Source organism: Cucumis melo, chromosome 1 (genome assembly GCF_025177605.1).
Source record: "Cucumis melo cultivar AY chromosome 1, USDA_Cmelo_AY_1.0, whole genome shotgun sequence".
Classification (NCBI taxonomy): domain Eukaryota; kingdom Viridiplantae; phylum Streptophyta; class Magnoliopsida; order Cucurbitales; family Cucurbitaceae; genus Cucumis; species Cucumis melo.
The window spans coordinates 3,103,346-3,125,417 of NC_066857.1; the positions used below are offsets into that span (position 1 = coordinate 3,103,346).

The following is a 22,072-nucleotide window of genomic DNA, read 5'->3' on the forward strand; positions in this document are numbered from 1 at the left end:
TAGTTAATTCTATACTCACCTTTTAAATGCGAATATTTGTTTCAATTTATTAGAAAAGTCTCCTCTTGGTCATGGCGTGGGAAGAGATGGCAGAATTCAATTGGAGGAAGAGCATAAGAAAAAAGAAGGTGGGTACATAGAATGAAATTATTTTGTATATAATTTAAAAATGAAGAGCCAAGTTGGGGAAGTTTCGCAAGAGGGCTGAGTCAATTTGGGCAAATTTGGAATAATTGTGTGAGAGTAATTGAGAGGGATACGGTTCTCCCCATAATCTTTTTCACATTTTGGGATTTCTAAATACCTAATTCAGCCACGTATTTTCACTTTCCTTTCTATATTTAAATTAAACTTTTTCTTCTTCTTTTATTTAGGTTCAATGGAATCACAATTTCCCTACCCTAATCTTCTCTTTGTTTTTAAAATAAATAAGTTTACAAGTGGAAGTTAGGTTTGTAGAATTATTTGTTACCGATAAGTTTTCGACTATGAAATTGGTGTGTTTTTGATATCTATATAAGCGTCAAATAGAGTATTAGACTTGCTACGTAGAACCTTACAAATTTTGAAATTTGATTCATTGGTTTATATATTTGAATTTTATTAAAAAAAAATCGTAAAAAATGATAAATTTGACAAAATATTTACAAAATATAGCAAAATTTCATCTTTTATCTATGATAGACATTAATATGTATCTATCAATTACATTGGTAGACAAATAATAATAATCTATCAATATCTATCATTAATAGAATACAAAATTGTGATATATGTCATAAATATTTTTATTTATTTTACTATATCTAAAAATGTTCCAAAAAATTAAATTTTTTCGAAAATTAAGCGTGTAAAAGTTAAATTGTTTTTTAGTACATGTAATATTGTTTTTATTTTTAAAAATAATTGTTTTTATTTATAATAATAATCAATTCATTCAACGTTAAGATTTTTTAATTAAATTAGTTAATATTATGAAATTAAATGTCTTCAACTCACAAGTTTTTGCCATATTTATTTTTTTGTCTTTCTTGGGATTATAAAAAATTCATAGAAATTTTTAAAAAAGCATACTCAACTCTTGAAATATAACAGATTTTAATGAGATTTTTGTTTGTTGTTTTAGAAAATAACAAAAGACCTGAATATTTATATATTTTGTAAAGGTCATTTAAAAATTATAACAAAAAATCAAAATATTTACGACAACAATTTTAAAAATAGAAAAATGTCATAGGATGTCATAGAAAATACAGCCCCGTCATTTGGTAATGCCTAGAATATATTTTTTGTACACGTTTGTTCTTCGAATTCTATCGTTTAATTTGGTTATAATTAATTGTATTACACAATCGTTTAGATCTGGTTTTGTACACTTTTGTTATATACGATCGTTTATATTTGCGTCGATCGTTTTTTCAAATTTGGTAGACATATCGTTTAAATTTGGCTAAACCATTTTTTTTAATATTTTTTATTTATATTTAGTTTCCCTAATGTAAATGGCGAATTTTTTCAAGATTAGATGGTTATCCTTTACCCTAATCTAAACAAACGTAAAAAAGAAAAGAAGAAAGATGTAACTAGGGAACGAAAAAAAAAAAAGAAAAAAGAAGAAATAACAAGAAAAACCTTTCTGCTCTCAGATAAAGAAAAGAGAAAAACAAGAAAGTAAGACATAGACCCTAGATTTCGAGGGAAGCTTAAAAATGGAAAGATATACCTATAATATTTTAAAAATGACTAACTGAACTTTCGCGTTTGTTACATTTAAAAGTTTTCTTATTTTTCATTGACAACATATTTACGCTTCGATTTTTTATATACAAGACTGCTTTTTGTGGAATATCTAAATTCACAGCTTTGTTCTTCTTCCTTCAACAATGTTAGCACTTGTTTTGTTAGTGATACGAAAACAAAAATTTGTAAATAAATATTCCAACAGAAAAAGATGGATTTCATGTTCCCAACGTTTAGAATCTATTTTCATAACATATTTATAAATTGAGGCTGTAAAGTGAATTAGTATATTTGTCTTTTTTTTCTTTTTTAAGAAATGAATTTTAAATTTAGATATATTAGGAAAAAAAAAACAAATTTAAACCATAACTTTAAGCTAAAAATTAAAAAGGAAAGTTGTTTTCACTCTGCGTTATTAAATCGGTCAAATAAATTTGAGATTTTTTACACTGTCATTTTTTTCTAATCTTTCTTTTTTCCTCCTTACTTATTTTTTTCATTTCTTTCTATCTTCCTTTTTCTCTTTTTTTTATACACATTTTTTATAAAATATCATGAAAAACGTATAACTAAATCTAAATGATAATGTAACTTAATTAAACGAAATCTGTGTACAAAACAATAAAGAATTGTGTACCAAATATATTAATATATTAGACGCGTTACAAAATATTGTATACAACGTAAATATTTCAGTCTTTTATATTTTTAAAATAGTCAATAAAAAACCACTTAACAAACATATATCTAATAAACAAAAAAAACAATACCTTATTTTTTATCTTGAGAAAACCCTTATATTTTTTTAGCATTAATTTTGGCATATGGTATTAGTATTATTGTTTAGGAGTTATTAGCATTAGGTTATCATTATTATTATTATTATTATTATTATTATTATTATTATTATTATTGTTATTGTTATGGTTAAGAGGAAATATTTTTTTTGAGATCTAAATCCATTATTTGATTTGGAGAAGGCTATCTTCTTCTTCTTTTTGTAGAAACATTGTATTCTGTCGTAATAATCATGTGGAGACCACGGTGCGTTAATGCCAAAACAGCAGTTGTGGTTCTCCAATCAAATAACGCCGCTACACTTGCGGTGTTGTTTTTTAAAATTAAAGAAGACAAAGGGAATCGTAGGGTACCCTCAATTTATTCAATTTGGTTTTCTCTTCTCTCGCCTCCTCGCCCTAAGCTTGGCCTCGTTTCTCTAAATAATCACTCTCTCAAGAAACATCGCAACCACTTCCACTCTTTTCTTTTTTTCTCCGACTACCAAAACATGTCCTTCAAATTTGATGGGTCATTTGGTCCGTGACTTGTTTTTATTGGGTTAGGTTATGGTAATTCGAAAGATTTATAATAATTTCTTTTCTCTTTCTCTCTCTTTTTTTTTTTTTTTAAACCAAATTATGTTTATTATACAAGTAACCCTTCGTAATCCAACTCTTCTCCCAAATGGCTCCTTATACTCTATCCAAAAATTATCTTTTAAATATAAAAAATGATCAAGAAAGTTAAACTTTTCCAAATGAGTTCATAAATAATGTTATCGTTTGGTTTTAGATTGATACTGTTGGTTTTTTTTTGTCAAAAATACATCGACCTTTTAGGATTTAAGAAAAAAAATTATGAACGTAATGAACAAATCAAAATACCTCCGTCTTTAATATTTAAATATAAATTGTCAATTCCTTGAGGTAGAAAGGAACATTAATTAAAAAAACAAAGTTTAAAAATGCTTTGATGAATTTGTTTGAAGTTTTTTTTTTAATTTGAGAATAGTATATTTAAAAGGGTTTTTTCAAAAATATAATAAACTACTAAAATATTTATATTGTATATAATAATTTCGAAAATGGAAAAATCTCACGTACCCACCATGGGAAATATAAAAAATACCTCAAGTCAACACGCGATTCATCCACGCGCGCGAGTAATATTTTTATAAGTAATTGTGTACTACAATCTAGATGAATATTCTATGATCTTTCAGATCATAATACACAATCATGTAATTCTTTTAAACGATCGGGAAAATGCTTCAAATTAAAAAGATCATATTGACCGTGACAAACAATCGCGTTGATTATGATAAGTGATCGTGTAGTCCAATGTAAATGATCATGAACAAATTCAAATTTAGTGATCATGTCGACCATGCTAAATGGTCGTGTTAATCATGCTAAATATGTTAACTATGGTAGGCGATCGTTTAGTTCGTTTTAAATGATGAAAAAATGACTTCAAATTTAAATAATGATCGTGTTGATCATTTAAAGTAATATTTAAATGTGCTTGGTATTCTTGAATACGAGGAATATGAAGAAGAATATTGAAACAATCGTGAAATATCTTAAATATGAGATTTAAACAAAATAATAAATCGTTTGAAAATATAAGAAATGAAATATGGAAGAAGATGGAAAAATATGAAAAATGAATCACAAAGAAGGAAGAAGAAAGAGAAGTGACGAATCGTTGCAATATTCAAAGGCAAATTTGATAATTATGAACATATTTTACCAGCTTCACGAGCGTTTGTTATACTGGTCGTAAATATTTTTGGATTTTGGATTTTGTTACATCTATGTAAATTATCCTATTTAAAAACATATTATATAGCATTTTTTATTCATATAGATACCATTGTATTTCTCATAATTTTCCAATTCTTAACTTTCACAATTTTTTGGCAGTAATCAAAATAAAAACAAAAAATCTAAATACATGAAATCCCACAACAAAACTTTAAACTCAAAGTCTCATCTCAAAACATACAAATTGATAAATAGACAAATAAAAAAAGTATTTTACTATTAATACACAATCAACCGCCACTCTATACTTTTGTTAAAATATTCACGTCTTAAAACCATATGGTGCTTTTTTGACTAATAAAACAGTATACTATAGCTTTGTAGTTGCACTCTCCTCACTGTATATATATACACGTTCACTTGATATAACCATATTTAGTACTTGACCCCTTACAGGTTGTTTGTAATTTTAGCTAGGTCAATATGTCGTTTTACCTCCGAGATTACACATGTTTCTTAAATCTCAATTGATCATTTAATGAACAATTGATTTGTGGTTCAACCAATAAATCGAATGTCTCTTAGGCAATAAGAGGTTGTAGCCTCTTGTTCAAGATCTGAAGTCAACACTTAGGGGAGCAATCCTTAGAAAAATGGGTAGGAGTGAGTACCATTTTGCATCATATGTCTCCAACTATCTACCTTGCCTTACCCTTGATAAATGTAAAGTTTATTGGGCCAGTGCTGATGAACTATCATTACTCATGTAGATCTAAGAATAAAATCAAGTAATCAAAGTTCATAACTAGCTTAAGATGAAGGCCATACTACCTACGTCATCAAAGTTAAAACAACCAGTTTTAAATAGTTAAATTGTGTTATAACGTAAAAGTTGTCGTTTTATGGTCAAATCTTATGTAAACTCTTTTACACGGGATGCTTACTCACATGTCTCGAGTGAACAATTTGAAATTACATCGCTCATATTAATCATAAACCAAACCACATTATATTTATAGTGTCCTCATAATGAGGCATCCAACCTTGTTTCTGTACCATAGATCGTTTAAAATATTTACTTGAATTCAACCAACGCATTTATGTTTTTACACAAAGTACAAGTGCTCACACTAGTATTTTAACTTTAGTTTATTGGATTGTGAGTAAGTGATCAATTATTCAATAACACAACAACAACTTTATTCAGTAGTATAATAGTTTAACATTTACGAGTTATATGACATAAAATTCGACAAAAGAAGCCATTAATTTCAGCTTTAAAATTAGATGTGGAATTAATTTTGGGATAGTTGCAAATATAGCAATTATATTCAAAATAATGAAGTATATAACAATATTTTAAAAAAATTGCAAATATAGCAAAATCTGTCAAAATCTATCAATGATATGAGTATATCACTGATAGATTTTGCTATATTTGCAATTTTTTTTAAATATTGCTACATACTTAATAATTATTCTAAAAATTGCCATCCATTATAATTACTCATTAATTTTATGTTTTGGCCAATTGTTGCACCAATTTGCTTCTATAGAGTCAGACTGTTGTCACAATTTGGAACGAATTTTTTTCCTTTGCAAAAATATACCAAAATTTAAAACATCGTCACATCATTTTGAACTATTTTGTTTCACATTTAAGCTAAAAAAAAGATGAATGTGCATTATTTACAATTTTTTATTTGTTTTTTTCTACGAAACAAACTAAATATATGCATTTAACGTCAAAATCTTTAGATTTATAAGCTAAATAATTCTAAAAAACTATAAATTATCAAAAGTAAAATTTTCATAAATATAACAAATTACTACAATATTTACGGTTCCTGTAATAAACACATTTAGTTATTTTTTAAACATCTAGGGTTTTCATTCCTCTTTCTTATCCTCTTCAAGTTGTTTTTCTTTCTTTCCATTAGGATAACCAAACAAAATCTAAAAGAATGAGTATAAAAAATAAATAGCTAAGTAAATGATCATATAAAAAAGAAACGATCGTGTACCAAAATAATTAAAATGTAACAGAGAATTTTGAAAAAATAAACGATCGTGTAAACAAATCTAAACGTATCAAAATAATCTTGAAATAAAATCGTTTAGTCAAATTCAAATCTAAATAGCCAAATCTATATCGCTAAATCTAAACGATCTTATATCAAATATATTACGCGCGTTGTTGATGAAAAAAATTCGGTATTTTTCACTAATGGATTTGTGAACTTTTTCCGTTTTCGAAATTATTTTATATAGTAAATATTTTGCCGTTTCCTTATACTTTTTAAAAGATCCCTTATCAAAATCCAATTAATCCACGCATAACATTTAACTCTCGGTGCACAATAGTTCATGAAGTTTGAAACAACTTGTGCAATTCCTTTTTTAGTTTTTGTAGCACTCTTCAAACTTTTTATTGACTTTCATGAAAAATAAACGATTTTTTAAATCGATAGACATGGGAAAGAAAAGATACCAACATAAAATTTGAATGATTATCGCAAACGGTTCCTAAGTGTTGATCTATTTTGAAGTATTTGAGCTACTCTCCACATCATGATTCGTCTTATGAAATTTTGAGCTAAATTTTAGAAGGTTTTCGATCCATAATTCAAAAGTCAACGGTTCTAATCTCAATAAAATTTTCTCCCATCTCCCTTTTAGGAAAAATCAACCATAGAGTTAAATTATACTTTAAACGACTAATTTTGTGTGGAAGATCCATAATTAAAAAGCTAGATCTACAAAATCCATGAAAAGAATCCTCATTAAATTTTAAAAGTTCGATAAATACATTGTTTAACCCAATATACCAATAAAATGCAGATTTAAATGAACTAGATTGAAATACCAACTCGTCGTTTTACGCTACATTTTGTATTAATCTTTTATACTATCGACAAATCTATCACTCTCTTTTTCAAAGTTAAATTAATCAATGACTTCGTTACCAAATATTATCAGAAGCACAATTTCAAAATTTAGAGCAAAAATAGTGGTAGATAATAAAGAGTTATGGAAACGAAGGCTAAGTATTGGAATCTGACATAAATTTGTACCCTCTCTTGATAATTTGCTTTTCTATTATTATTTTCATGAAATGCAAAGGTAAATGTTTAGTAATTTCTCCACATGCAAAAGAAAGCAAAATATCAGAAAGGCTCTTGGAGAAGCAAGGACACGTGTCAAGATCACATGAAAACTAGGTCAGAAAAACCAAACCCCCCCCCCCCTCCCGCTCTTTCAAAAGCGCAAAACAAAAAGCAATATAATTTCTATTTCTTTCTCTCTCTTCCCATTTTATTTTCCCTCCACCCCTTTCCCGCCTCTCCTCTCCCCTATCTCTCTCCATAAAATCCCCATTCTCCCTTCTCCATTTCATCTCATCTTCAATCCTCAATCCTCAATCCTCGTCTTCACCTTCTTCTTCCGTCTCTCGGACATCATGAATCGAAGATCCAGAAGATCGGGGAACTCTCAATCCGAGACGTTTCACAAGTATCTAAAGCCTGGTGCGCTAGCACAAATTCGGAATTCTCGGATGATCGCTCGATTCAATCGGGTTAATTTGGTATCTCAGATCTACTCCACTACTTCTTCCAGTCTACCGATCGACTCCGGTTTACTTCAGGTCAACATTGTTGATGCTTCTCCTTCCTTTGCTGGGAGGGTGTATGGCCCTCTCTCTTTGCAGAGGAAGAAACTTTTGGCTTCCAAGTCTTTGTGGTTTCTCGCTTCTAGCCCTACTAATCTCACACCTGATTCTCCGCCTGATCCGGTTATTGAAGTGTTAGGGGGGTGAATTGTATAAGTCTTTTTCTATGGAATACTTTCAACCTGTGAATCGAGTCTTTCTTTGTGAAATTAAATATCAAACTGTAATACATGATACCTTTTGTAGGTAGTGTTGACGATGGGTTGTGAATTTTATTCTTCTTGATTTTGATCGGATTTAAATAATAAGATCTATCATATTATCGATCTATTGTGTTTACGACACCGAGTCGGTTTTATTGTTCAGTTTTGTTTATCTACGCCATTCTATTGAACTTATCTAAACTGGGGCTCATTTTGGACCTTAATGCTTGGGGCTTATGTTGGACTTCTGGTCAACTTTGGTCCTCGACTTATAAAGTAAGGGTTCGAAGCATTTGCAAACTTCTTCCAGCAATTTCACCAATAATGCGGGTCAGTTTTCTCTTGTTTACTTGGTTTGTTCATTAACTGCTTTATAGTTATAAAATTTCCCTTAATATTATGTGGAGCAAGAGCAAGGGTTTTTGACCATCGAAGGATTCACGCCTTTAATTCTATATTGACGATGTTATAAATTGTTCGAAGATATTTATTTCATTTTGCCGGAGTTTGTAGTCCGCAAAGTCTATAGATTGAGAAACAAATACCAAATCTAGATGCTTTAATTTCTAACTTATAATCTAATTCCAATTTCTATTGAGGGTTTAGTGCTCTTTACTGGCATGATTTATACTGAGTTTTGCAAATTCCAATAGGATGCGGTTGATCTTTTCATCCTATCCTAAACAGGATAGATCCTGATTCTGCTCATGGCATTCGGTGTTTTTTACTTTTTGTGTGTGTGTGTGAAAAACAATAGGGTGAATCGATATTCGGAGTGATGGCATTTCCCACTAGTTACATATCATGCCATACTTTCTTGTAGTGCTTCATTTTCATTGCATATATTTCTATTTCCTAATTCTCCTTTGTTGAACAACGTTAGATAGTTAATTTTCATTGTATATTCCTGCTGCATCATTCCTTAATTTCCTTTTATGACACTACTCAGTAGTTGCCAACGATTTCGATAATTCTTCCTTTAACTGCCTTCAATGCTCCTTTATTTAACAATGTTAGCTAGTTAGGCTATGTTTTGGGTTTTAAGGATAACTTTCATTGCATCTTCCTGCATTTTGAAGTTTCATCCCATTATGTCCTTTTATGGCACTAGTTAATCATCAACTATGTTTATTTCCTCTCCTGCCGTTATTGCTTTGCATGCATTTCCAATTCTTATTGCTTATTTGTTTAACAGTGTTAGCTAGTTAGGCCACTAGTTGTATTTAATGACAATTTTTATTGTAACTTCCTGCACTATCATCCCTTAGTATCCTTTTATGACAGTAGTTAATAGTCAGACGTTAACCATGCCGATAATTACTCTCTTGCTTTAATGGCTTTGCTTATAAAAATGATAGTTTAGTTAGTCACGCCACTTATTGTTTTTAAGGAAAATTTTCATTGCATCTTCCTGCAACTTGATTTTTCATCCCTTAATATACTTTTATCAAAGTAGCTAATCGTCAACTATGTTTTATTCCTCTCCTGATTTAATTGGTTTTTATTTCCATTTCTCAATGCTCTTTTGTTTAACAATGTTATCTAGTTAGGCCACGATTTGGCTTTAAGGAACAGTATTTCAGTCCATCTTCCTGCAATATATAGTTTCCTTCCTCAATATCCTTTTCTGTCAGTAACTGAGTTATCTATGCTGATAATTCCCCTCTTGCTTGCATTGCCATACATGTCTTTCAATTTCTTGATGCCTCTTTGTTTAACAATGTTAGCTAGTTAGGCCATGGTAAGTTATTAAGGATCATTTCCATTCTACAACATAAAGTTGTCCCTTAATATCCTGTTTTGGCAAAAATTAAATGTTAACTGTGTAGAAAACTCTTTGTTTAATTGCTTGCATTTATTTCTTTGTTAAACAATGTTTGATAGTTAGGTCATTATTTGTTTTCTTAGATTGTTTTCCTTGCATCTTCCTCCTACATGAAGTGTCACCACTCAACATCCTCTTTTTTGGCAGTAGCTAGTAGTTAACTATGTTTAAATTCCTTCCTATTTTAAGCGTCTTGCATTTCCTTCCACTTCTTAAGGCCTTTGAAACGTCCTTAAGGCTTCATTTGTGTAACAGTGTGTGTTAGTCACTAGTCAGGCTATGATTTGTTTTCAAGGATCAATTTTGTTTGAAGTTATCCTTTTGTGACAGTAGCTAATGGTCAAGTATGTTGACAGTTGATAATATATTTCCCATCTCTTAATTCTTCGTTGTTTAATAATGTAAGCTAGTTAAGATAAGGTCACAATTTGTTTTCAAGGAACCTTTTCTTTTTGCATCTTCTTACGACATAAACTTGCATCTTTTAATCTGCTTGATCTTTATAGGTTGAGGTCGTATCTTAGAGAAGTGACAATGCCTTCCAAGCCATTTGTGAGACTGAGAACCCATTTGAATTGCTGAGAATTATAATGTTGATTATAATTTATTTATTGTCAACATTTCCAGTTCTTTTTTTATATTTGATATATGTGCTAGCAATGCATGGAGTTAATTATTTATTGGGTTTTTTTTCCCAAGTTATTACGGAGTAGGTTTCCATTTCAAGGCTGAATCTAACTAAGTTGCGCTACCAATTTAGCCACATCCCTATCATTGGATTGCCTTATGATGCCCTTTGCCTCTCTCTCTCTTTTTTTTGGAGCCACTGAAGTAATTAGAAAAGCGATCCCTCTATTGAAAAATGTTTCTTTCTATTTGATTTTTACATTATCTTCTTTCATCTCTCCCTATTGAAGACCCGTACTCTTGTCAATTTTTGATTTGATAGGATAATGGAGGAAATTTTCTATGTATTATTGTAGCAAGTAACACATTTTTGTGATGATTTTTTAGATGTATTATTTTATTTTAGATTAAATTATAAAAAAATGTCTCTTACCTTTAACACTTTCGATGAAAAATGCGACTGATGTTTCAAAAATATTCTAAAAATTTCAAAGATAATTATAAAAAAAACCATCATCAAACAATTAAAGTTTAGCTAAAAAATAATGCAGAACTTTTAAAAGTTTAAAAAATACTTTTATTTTAATAAAATTAAATGTACCTCTATATTTCATATTTTAATTTCTCATTGATTTTTTTATTCTTAACTTAGATTAATTTTTTCAACTACTAAAATAAAAACTAAAATTTTAATTTAAAACATAAAACTTTTAAAAAATCATACAATTTTAAAACCAAATCTCCATTTAAAACATACCAAAACAATAAATAGTCGAATAAAAAAAAGTATCCAACTCTTAAGAGGCACTCAATTATTAACCCTACGGTTTTGTTAAATATTTAAGTTTATAAATCATTTGTACTTTATTTATTATCTTTTTTCTTATATTAATTCACATACCTTCGTATAGGTTTATTTATTTATTTCTTGAATAAAGATGGAGAATATGAAGGTAACAAGATATGTCGTAACCGTTTCTTTTAATAGAATATTGAAAAGTTGTCAAAAATAGTAGAATTGACAAAAAGTATAATGAATTTTTTATTTTAGTGATTTTTTTTAATGAAATGTAAATAGTTTATTTTTTATTATTTTTAGAAAAACCCATTTTTTTTTTACTTCAAGAGCTTCACAATTTGTGCCAAAAGCAGTAAAAAATGCTCTTAAATTTCTCAAATGAGTTCAAAAATATTCTTATAGTAAGTTTTGGATGGAAACTTTTGTGTAAAAAATGCTCTAAATTTTTTAAACTTTAAAAAAATCTTAAACTAAAAATGATATTACAAGGTTTTTAAAAAATAATACAAAACAAACTATTTATAAAATCATAATTCATTTAAGTATTTTTTAATGTATTTTGTAAATGATTTTTTTTTGTATTGCTATCCATAAAAATTTCCCATTACTAATAAACAAATTATCACATTTAAGAATTAGGAATAAATTATGAATAATGTAATTTAATACGACATATCGGATCTACACTCATGAGGAGAATAGGAATTCACACGAACGACCTGTCGTCAAAGTGCAGATAAGCCAATACAAAGAAAATGATTAATCATCTCGCTGACATGGGTAACACGTCGAAAAGCTTGACTACGATGGTACGACGCCGTTTCGGAACAGTGTAAACATCCTGTTCCGGAGTCGAAAAATGTCACCGCCGTAGAGAGGAGCTCCCTCCAAATCAAAGAAACATAGGCCAAACGGAAACGAAAGTCATAAGATTCAAATGGAGCTTCAACATAAGGTCAAAATCGCTCTAGTTGTAGCTTCTTTCGCAGCGCTTACGATCTTGTTTACAGCCAGGCGGCGCAGGAAGCGAAGGAGCGGTTCTACTTCTTGTTATTTACGAGATGATCAGAAGCCTCAGTACGCATTTAAACGTGTATTGGCCGACAATTCTTATTCTGCGTTCAAGCACTTGAAGCTCAATATGAATAAAGGTATATAGTCTGTTAGCTCTATTTCAAATTTGATATCGTTTTAAGCTGCTGAGACTGCTGTTTTTAGTAGCAAATGGAGTGTTTAATGAAGAAATGTTGTTTTTCATTGTTTGTTTGAGATAAGATGGTTTAAGTTCTTTTTAAGCTGAATATTTTCCATGGAGTAACAGGATGTAGGGAAATGGAAATCTGGAAGATTCTTCATATATATTTTTTTATTTGATAGGATTATTGGTTACAAGTTTTCATCAATGGCTATTATTTGTCTTATTGTCAATCTTCATGTTCTACTTTTGTATATGATTTTGCAATGGGGGTTTTCATGTTCTTATGAGGTTGACTGACTGAAGTGTGTTATCTTGCAGATAATGATGTAAACTCGCATCCTTACGAGTCAGAAATATTATCATTGCTAGAAAATTCTTCGCCTGAACTCAATTTTATCAGTGAAAGAACAGATTTAACTTTGAGTGACACTTATGCTTGGGTTGAGACTGAGTCCCAATTGGAAGAACTCGTGGATGTGTTGAATAAAGAAATGGTGTTTGCTGTTGATACTGAGCAGCACAGTCTAAGATCCTTTCTGGGTTTCACTGCTTTAATACAGGTAATTTCACGCATAAATCGATGAGTCTTTCCATGCAGCCCCCGTTTCTTTAATTTTTACAGACAGTGCTTACATTTTATTTGTTTGAAGCAGATTTCTACACACAAGGAAGATTATTTGGTTGACACTATAGCTCTGCACGATTCAATGAATCTTCTACGTCCTGTCTTTGCCAATAGAAGTATTTGCAAGGTATCTAAATTAAAAGCAAGAAGGGTTTCAGTACACTGAGATTCATAAATGGTGCAATTACATCTTCTGTGGAATTTGTCGGATTCTCCTTTTATGATTAATATTTTATTTAGTACTTGAAAAGTTGTTGGTTTATTATTGCAAGGTCAACAAATTTGTTTCTTGTTTGCAGGTGTTTCACGGTGCAGATAATGATATTCTGTGGCTACAAAGGGATTTTCATATATATGTAGTCAATTTATTTGATACTGCAAAGGTGAGCATATGCTTCTCAAAGGAAAGAAATGTCGCCTTTGTAAAAGGGAGGAAAATGGAAACCATGCACTTCTCCTATGGGAAAGAGAGGGTTATTTTTTGAATATATATAGTTTTTTCATCTTGTGTTCGTTGTTAAATGTAGGCATGTGAAGTGTTATCCAAACCTATGAAGTCGTTGGCCTACTTACTTGAAACTTACTGCAGGGTAGCTACGAACAAAATGTTGCAGGTTGGACATCTTGTCGTATAATTTACTGAAATGCTGATGTGGTATGAAAATCAACATCTTGACCATCTGATTTCAGATATAAGTCAGTTATTATTATCTTGTTACAGTAGTGGTGGAAGTGCATATATAAGTCAGTTTATTAATTATTGTTATCTAGTTACAATAGCGGTGGTAGTGCACTTGAATGAGGTAGTGCATAATTTAGTGATCAGTATTTTAATTAAACCCATTCTTGTTTTGGCATAAACTTGAATGAGGTAAGGATCGATTCATATCCAATCTTGATGTACATATGACAACATTTTCAATCTGGCTTATTTGTGGTTACTTATTAATGGCCAGCGAGAAGATTGGAGACAACGACCCTTATCTGCAGATATGGTGCAATATGCTAGGACAGATGCCCACTATCTCCTATATATTGCAAACTGTTTACTCTTTGAGCTGAAACAGGTTAATGGTATGTCTTGGACCTCTCATTTGTGTTTGGCGTCATTCACTTTTTGTCCAACTTGTTTACATGTAACATGAAAATCTGGAGAAAATAACAGTGGAAAAAAGGTGAACATAATGATATCAATGAATAAGGAAGAAAATAGGATTGCACACTAGTAATGTGCTTAAAGTTTTGTTTGCTCAGCCTTTTGAAAATTTCAGAATAAACTCAATGTTGAAAATATTACCTGCGATATTTTTGTTACATTAATGTCTCCATAATTTCTCTCCCATCTTGTAAAAGTTAAAAAGTTTTAGTTAAAAAGTGGTTTTAGAAATTGATCCTACAGATTTATTTTTATAGTTGTTAGAAACATTGTAGAATTAGGATGAAGGTTGTATAATTTATCAATTCGCATAGTTTAATTTATTATTTATTTATTTGTTTACTATTTTGAATTATAAACTTTCAACATTCAACATCTATTTTGATATTTTCTTAAATTTGAGGTCCTGATATTTTGTTGACATTTATATGTACTTTGACCTTGTCATCTTTGGTTACTCCAAACATTCGGGAAAACAAGTTTACTTTACATGTTGCCTCACTTTTGTAGGCCAGAGCTGAAGTAATTAACATTTTTTGTTGGTTAACTTCAAATTATATCTTCTTCCATATCATCATATATCTAAATGCATTAATGTATCAGAAAACTCTTCCACGGATGATAAATTCAATTTTCTTCTCGAGGCTAGTCGGCGATCAAACATGACTTGTTTGCAACTCTACTCAAAAGAGACTGAAGGTTCTCCTGGAGAGTCTGCTGCATCATCAATATCGTCACGTCATTTAAACAGTCAAGGTGGTAGTGCGTTAATTTCCTGTAAAACTCAGGTAAGCTGTCCCCCTGACGACTTTGATGGTGTAACGTTTGAAGCAGTATCATATACAAATTTATGTTTCTTGATTCAGTTTCAGGATCGTGTGAGGAGGTTATGTGCTTGGCGAGACTTAATGGTTAGTAGTTAATTATCTAAAAACAATCAAGAAACATAATTAATTATTCCTAAGATTTCTGTAATTATTTTGCTATAAATTTTTCCTAATTTGTTACCATTTGATTAAGAATTTTCAGTAACCCCTTTTGTACGTGGTACTATCTCCTGTTTAATTTTTTATAGGATGGAAGGTAGTGGTTGGTTCACAACGTGCTTTAAACAAGATAGCAATGGTATTTTATTCATAAATGTGAATATTTGATGGGAGGTCATTTTCGTGCCATAGTAGTTATAATGGTATGGTTGAAAATGTCTTCTTTTTGGAATTTGGAGGACCAATGACTTTTCCACCAACGTCCTAAAGCAGTCTTACTTTTATCTTCTAATATGACCTCTAAAACATTGTAGACTGACCTTTCACTGTCACTACTCCATAGTAGTTGGTTAGGCAGAGAAGTAACCTTCCAGATGGTGAACGAGAAATTGGTTCTCTGTGACGAAGTCTTTAAATCATTGTACTTTATTGTGGATCAAAACTTAATTTTATGAAGACCCTAGTAATTATTTAGTGTCTTGTGCTCAATCGTTCTACTGCCATCTCACAAATAAAACAAATAATTTTACTAATTAGGTGACTAGAGTTATAAGGAGGAATAAATATCCTAAAAAGTCAAGTTTTGGTTTCTAGTTCGAAAAGGATTAAATATTGCCGACAAGATTGTAAAGAGAATAATGTCAATTGCATCTCTCCAAGTGGGCTAAAATTTAGAAGTCATGAAGGGCAGACATTCCTTGTCATTTCATCGTGAAACCTGACAGTGACACACTACCAACCATGCTACTGGTTCCTTTGGCTTAAAAGGACCATAATAGATAAATCAGCTATTATGTTTGCTTTAAAAGAAATTTCTTAGTGATGATATAGGCATGTAATTATGTTGGCAATCTTTAGCTTGCCTTTATTGTGTTTATTTCATTAGATTAACAAAAAATACAAAAGTTTTTTTATGGCTGCTTGCCTGACATTGAGATTGCCATTTCATTTCAGGCCCGAGTTCATGATGAGAGCCTGAGATATGTCTTGTCAGATCAGGCTATTTTAGCTATTGCAATTCAAGTGCCAAAAAGTACGGGGGAGTTATATGCAACTATAGCACAAGCTGATTTGAATGTGGATTTGAGTTCAAGTCCGTTTCTTCCATCTCCCTCCTCTGTTGTTTGCAGCCATTTGGATGATATCCACTGTCTCCTCCACGACAACTTTGGCGACCTTGATAGATTTTTTTTGGGGATTTTACAGAACTGCATAGGTTCTAATGGCAGCTGCCCCCTTTCTATATTTAATTATGCACTATTGGTTAAGTATAATCTAAAAATGATGACAATATCTAAACACAATGATAGAAAAAACGCAAAGCAAATATCCAAAAAAGCGTCTAGAGAGCTTTTTGTGCAGAAATTTTCCTGCAAGTCTCCAGTTTATCACAATTGTAGGATTTATGCAAATGATGGACGCTTGCTTTGCTACTGTGATCGACGAAAACTTGAATGGTTGGTTAGCATCTCTAGTTTCATTTAAGTTAGATTGTAACCGTTAATGCATGTTTAATATGTAGCAATTATCTTCAAATTCAAACAGGTACTTGCGCCGAGAGCTGGCTGAGCTTGTTGCTGATGATCCTCCTGCCATAAAGCTTCTTTTTGAACCTAAAGGCCGTCCAGAAGACGAGGGCAATGACTTTTATATCCAGAGTAAAAAAAATATATGTGTTGGCTGTGGTGAAGGAAACCACTATTTACGCTATCGAATTATCCCCTCATGCTACAGAATACACTTCCCCGAGCATTTAAAAAGTCATCGTTCTCATGATATTGTCCTGCTCTGTGTGGACTGCCATGAAACTGCCCATGCTGCTGCTGAGAAGCACAAGAGAGAGCTTGCTGCAGAATTTGGAATTCCTCTTTTTGTTCGTAGAGTGGTTGATACTAAGGAAGCGTTTGATATGGCGGCTGAGCCATCTGACTCAGAAACCAATGTTCATGAGGAAGGCGTGTCACCTTTAGAATTGAGAACAGCTGCTATGGCCCTATTGAGGCATGGACCAAGAATGCCATTAAAGCGTCAAGAGGAACTCATGCTTGTATGTGATATATAATTTGCAATCGGTTACATTCCTGAGATGGTTATTGCATGTCTTTTTTTTTTGGCAAGATATTGTACATATGTCTTTGTATGTGTGCGTATGATTTATAAATAACATTCATTTCATTGTTTGTGATACTAATAGTCAGCGGATCAGCTGGTAATTGGTATCCTAGCCTTTTAAAAGATTTTTAGTTTCATTATATTAAATGCATAGTACTTAATCTTTCAATAGAGTTCTATCCTTGTAGAAATTTTTTATTTAAGATTTTCTCGATACTACAGGATTAAATTAATCATCTGTTGCAATAGTTAGCATGTTTTTATATTTTCCATCGGAATAACTCTGAAAGGGTCCTGAATATTTATTATTCACTAGTATGCGTAGGTACTGGCCATTTGAAGATAACCTTCATTAGTTATGTAGTCCTGTCCTCATTACTCTGGTATTATTGTTAATTATCATCCACTCTGGACTAGATAATACTTTCCTGACCCGAGTTTTCAGGTTGTCATGAAATACTATGGGCGGAGGGAGATATCTGAAGAAGATTTGGAAAGGGCTCTGCTCGTTGGCATGAGTCCTCATGAGAGAAGACGAGTCCAGAAGAAAAAAGGTCTGGCTTTCAAACACTCACCACAGAGTGTTTTTCCAGATGCTGAGCACCAGAATGGTGCTTGTAATATTGACACGTCTACTGTGGACAATTCTTCAGTTGGTAGGTGTAGAGTAGTTCACTTTTTGCTACATGCATCATTTCACAAAAGATAACGTTATTAATGGAGGGTGGAGAATAAGTACATCTAGCAGTTTATTCTTTCTGTTCTAATTCAAGGCTTGACGGCGATGCTAATGCAGATGTTAACAATCACATGAACTCAGATAGTGGTAGCGTGTCTGATACATGTGGGCCTGGTGGAGAGGTCAGCTTTTCTGATAATGGCTATGCTAAAACTGCTCAACCAAAGTTCAATTCAAAACTATCACTCTTGGGACATGGACCACATGGTAAACTAGTTGTGGATTATCTACTGAAGGAATATCACGAAGATGGCATCCGACAGTTTTGTCAAAGGTGGAGACAAGTGTTTGTTGCTGCTATTCAACCTCGTTTCTTACCCGCTGGTTGGGATGTCAATCACAGGTACACTGAATTACTTAATATAAACTCTAAACTTCAAAATGGGAGCTCATATGGACTGTCCGTTTTATGCTAAAGTTTTCTGTCTTGTCTAAAATATGATTATCATTTCCTAATACTATCATGTGGGTCGTTATATTATAATAGTTCCCAAGGGGTGCGTTTGGGGCAAGGCGTGAAGTTGTAAATTTTGAAGAGTTGTTTAGTCGTGGGGCACATAGTCTAAAGAGTCAATAGGACATAAAATTGAAGTTTAATAGTTGTGAACCCACAAACTCTTTAGGCCAAATAAGGAGTGGATTTCTCTTATTTGCGTCCGCTTGAGAGCGAGTGACGAGAATCAATCTAATAAGATTCCTGTTCCCCTTTATAGTTCTCACAATCACATTGTGACCTTCCTCATCAAGGTATCATTTTTATAGCATCACCATACTTCCTAGTTCCTGACAGTTATCTTATTTAGTGGTTGGAAAACGTAAAAGCTTAAAAGTTCATTATCATTCAGTTAAAAAAACTTCTGAAATACAGTATCAATGTTCCTATTGAGTGTGGAAAATCTAGTCAGAAATAAATGTTTGCTCATACACATCCTTCATATTTTGCAATGATGACGGTAGAGATAAATGGATGAAAGTTGAGGTGTTGAGATTTGATAAAAAGAAGAGTTTGTTTCCATCCTCCTGTTGCTGCTGCTTTACCTTTAGGGAATAAAGTTCTTAGAATAAGTTCTTTTACTTAAACCTTATTTCTTGCTTGGTTTCTCTTGACATCTTGTTTAGTGATAGGTTACATAGAACTGCTTGCATATCTATATTAATTAACGTTTGATATAAATTTCCCTGCATTTCAATAAACATTGATAGAAATCTTACCGCATTGTTGACTAAGCATGAAAAGGTGGATACAATTGTTGTTAATGATATCTCTTAATGCTTAATCTCTAAAGTTATGTTGTTATGTTCAGACTGTCGTGACATGAATGGAATGTTATGATTTGTGGACACTGAAGGATTTTCCATTTGTTTTTCAATCCAGTGGTAGAAGGGACTTCGGCGAATTCAGTTTGTACAATCCTAAAAAGAAAGCTTCCCCTGCTAATGAGCGAACAATTTGAAGTACTGCAGCAGTGCTATGTTGCATGTATTGCTAGCATCTTATTCTTTGCTAGGAATAACTGCATCAGTGCTCATGTTGCAAGTAAAATCTCTTCATATTAATGTTACACATTCTATTTTATGGTCTTTGAATTTCTCTAGCGCTGAGGAGGTTGATTTATTCAATTTTGTGCAGATTGTCTGTATTATAAGATTAAGATGGCGGCCTTCTCTTTGTCCCCATCTTGTGAGCCTTTCGTCATCTCGCTTTTACCTTATTGACTCCATGCTTGGTTTGGCATCTTTTTGACGAAGTATTCTTAAATTGTTTAACATAGGTTAGAGGATATAATTTGCAAAGGAATGAAATTTCAGTAGAGTTTAAGCTACCATTAAAATGGAATTCACGACTAAAGTCGCTTCCAGGTAAACAACCAACCTTTGCTTTTCTGATTATAAAGTTGATTGTTTTTAAAATTGTAATAGTACTATGAGGGTGAGGATTAGAAATTAGAATCACAGATATCTTGGTTAGGCAAACTGTTTTGATTGTTTAAGTTAAATATTTAATTTGGTCTTTTAAACCTTTTGAAAATTTCAAAATTTTGATGTATTATATTTTAAATGAAGACCTTCCAGAAATAAGTTTGCTAAAATCATGTGATGTGTGAACAATGAAAGTTGTGTACCATAGTCGGTAGCTAGATATGGATAAGGGGGCATTGCATACATATGGTGAGCTACAATAATGGTTAAAGAGCCTAAGATAGCTAGGTTAATAGATAATTGAGCATGCCATGACGTTGTTAGGATCTCATATAGTCCTTTATGGCCCTGGCCTGTAAATGGACCTTTATGAGCCTCTAAAATCTCTTTTATACCATGACCAATGCCCCAGTTGGTCCTATACATGTGACCCGCTATCAGGAAAAGAATTGCAATAGCTAAATGATGGTGTGCAATATCGGTTAACCATAGACCCCCGGTTACTGGATCTAACCCTCCGCGAAAAGTCAGAAATTTCGCATATTTTGACCAATTCAAAGTGCAAAATGGGGTTGCTCCCTCAGCAGGCGTGCCACACGGTAGAAATATGTTTTTTCCCCTTTCTTGCTCAGGCGGGTAGTGTTCTATATCTCAAGTAGAATTAAATGGCAAGCTTTAGTAATTCAATGATACATCAAATTTGTTTTGACAAATGTTAACCAATTTCTTAATGGAAAGGACCTAATGCAGAAATTCTGTATACATTGGAGGTTGTACTGAGATCAAATTGAGAATTATCTAAAAGATTAAAACACGTGGTATATATCTAGCCGACGGATATAAAAAAAATCTACTTAAGAGTTCAGATATGAACCTCTTCTTAAGAAGAACATTTGGGTTAAACAACTGTAGAATGTTCTCTTTAGCCTATAGGGCTCAATATTGTGTACTAATTTTTGAGGATTCAACCAAGGTAACCCACTTTTTATAAGATTATAAGGTGTTACATAACTATTTATTTTTTTAAAAATTAAGGTAAGCTTTGAAACTTAAAAGTAAATAGTTTTCAAAAAATTGATTTGAAGCTTGAAAGAAATTAGTTTTAAAAATTTTTCATTGTTCTTACATTTTGACAATTTTTTTTACTATTAATTCAATTGTCTTTTATTTTTATTTTTATTTTTATTTTTATTTTTATTTTTATTTTTATTTATTATTTTTTTTTTTTAAGAAATGTGAAATTCATAATGGAGAAATTAGGAGAAGAGAAAAAAAATATATTTAGACCTTTGTCAATTATAAATTTTGGATAGAATTTTAAACATATTTAAAAATAGATTTTGTTTTTGTTTTTAGATCAACAACATCAAAGTTAAAATTTAAGCTTTTAACTTTTGGTAGGTTTAACATGTTTACTTTGAAAAGTGGACTAGAATTAAAAGAGAGAGTTGGTAGATGTGTTGAACTTTGAAATAAAAGAGTAATATCTTTTCTTAGGTAGATATTATACCTAATTAGGTAACGTTGTGTAACATCTAAATTAGTAAATAATATCATTACCCTGACATCAAGGATGCTTTGTTAAGACAATATTGTCTTAGCCATTGGGAGAAAAAGACAATCTAACAAATAGTCTTTAATGGTGGAATTTTACCATGGTTTCTATTTAATAATGACAGGGACCAGCAATTCAATTGAACTTATGTGGGAGCAACATCTTAACAATCATCAGGTAAAGTATTTGCCTATCTGGGCAATCATGAGCTGTAAGAGATTTAGATTTTAAATGTATAGCTAATTTAATCACATCCACTATCTAGAAACATGCATTGAGTGGATGGCTGGAGATCTCACACTGTCCTACACATTATTACTCTCTTCTCTAAGTTTGATGGTCAGCTTCAAACCAATTAAACAAACTCTCGT

General features: G+C 31.5%; 2 protein-coding genes across 6 annotated transcripts; both read left to right on the forward strand.

Annotated features, from left to right (window-relative positions):
* Nucleotides 1-7,583: 7,583 nt before the first annotated feature.
* LOC103495597 (uncharacterized) lies at nt 7,584-8,284 on the forward strand. The gene has a single exon (XM_008457219.2). It carries the CDS (start codon nt 7,747-7,749, stop codon nt 8,101-8,103), a length of 357 nt encoding a protein of 118 aa, XP_008455441.1. The 5' UTR covers nt 7,584-7,746; the 3' UTR covers nt 8,104-8,284.
* A 3,894-nt stretch (nt 8,285-12,178) lies between these two features.
* Nucleotides 12,179-19,970, forward strand: LOC103495596 (protein RRP6-like 3). 5 transcript variants are annotated; one of them, XM_017046267.2, is made up of 14 exons: nt 12,179-12,561; nt 12,927-13,168; nt 13,262-13,360; nt 13,533-13,616; nt 13,761-13,847; nt 14,190-14,307; nt 14,993-15,177; nt 15,256-15,300; nt 16,330-16,832; nt 16,921-17,422; nt 17,933-18,143; nt 18,284-18,348; nt 18,463-18,569; nt 19,602-19,970. In XM_017046267.2, the coding sequence occupies exons 1-14, from the start codon at nt 12,348-12,350 to the stop codon at nt 19,678-19,680; spliced, it is 2,541 nt and encodes an 846-aa protein (XP_016901756.1). In that variant the 5' UTR covers nt 12,179-12,347; the 3' UTR covers nt 19,681-19,970. The 5 variants fall into 5 exon arrangements, 4 of the variants coding, with proteins under 4 accessions (XP_016901756.1, XP_050940915.1, XP_008455438.1 ...); XM_051084958.1 differs by having other exon boundaries at nt 19,531-19,673; XR_001763355.2 differs by having other exon boundaries at nt 12,180-12,561; nt 18,284-18,569; nt 19,602-19,763; nt 19,857-19,970.
* Nucleotides 19,971-22,072: the final 2,102 nt, after the last annotated feature.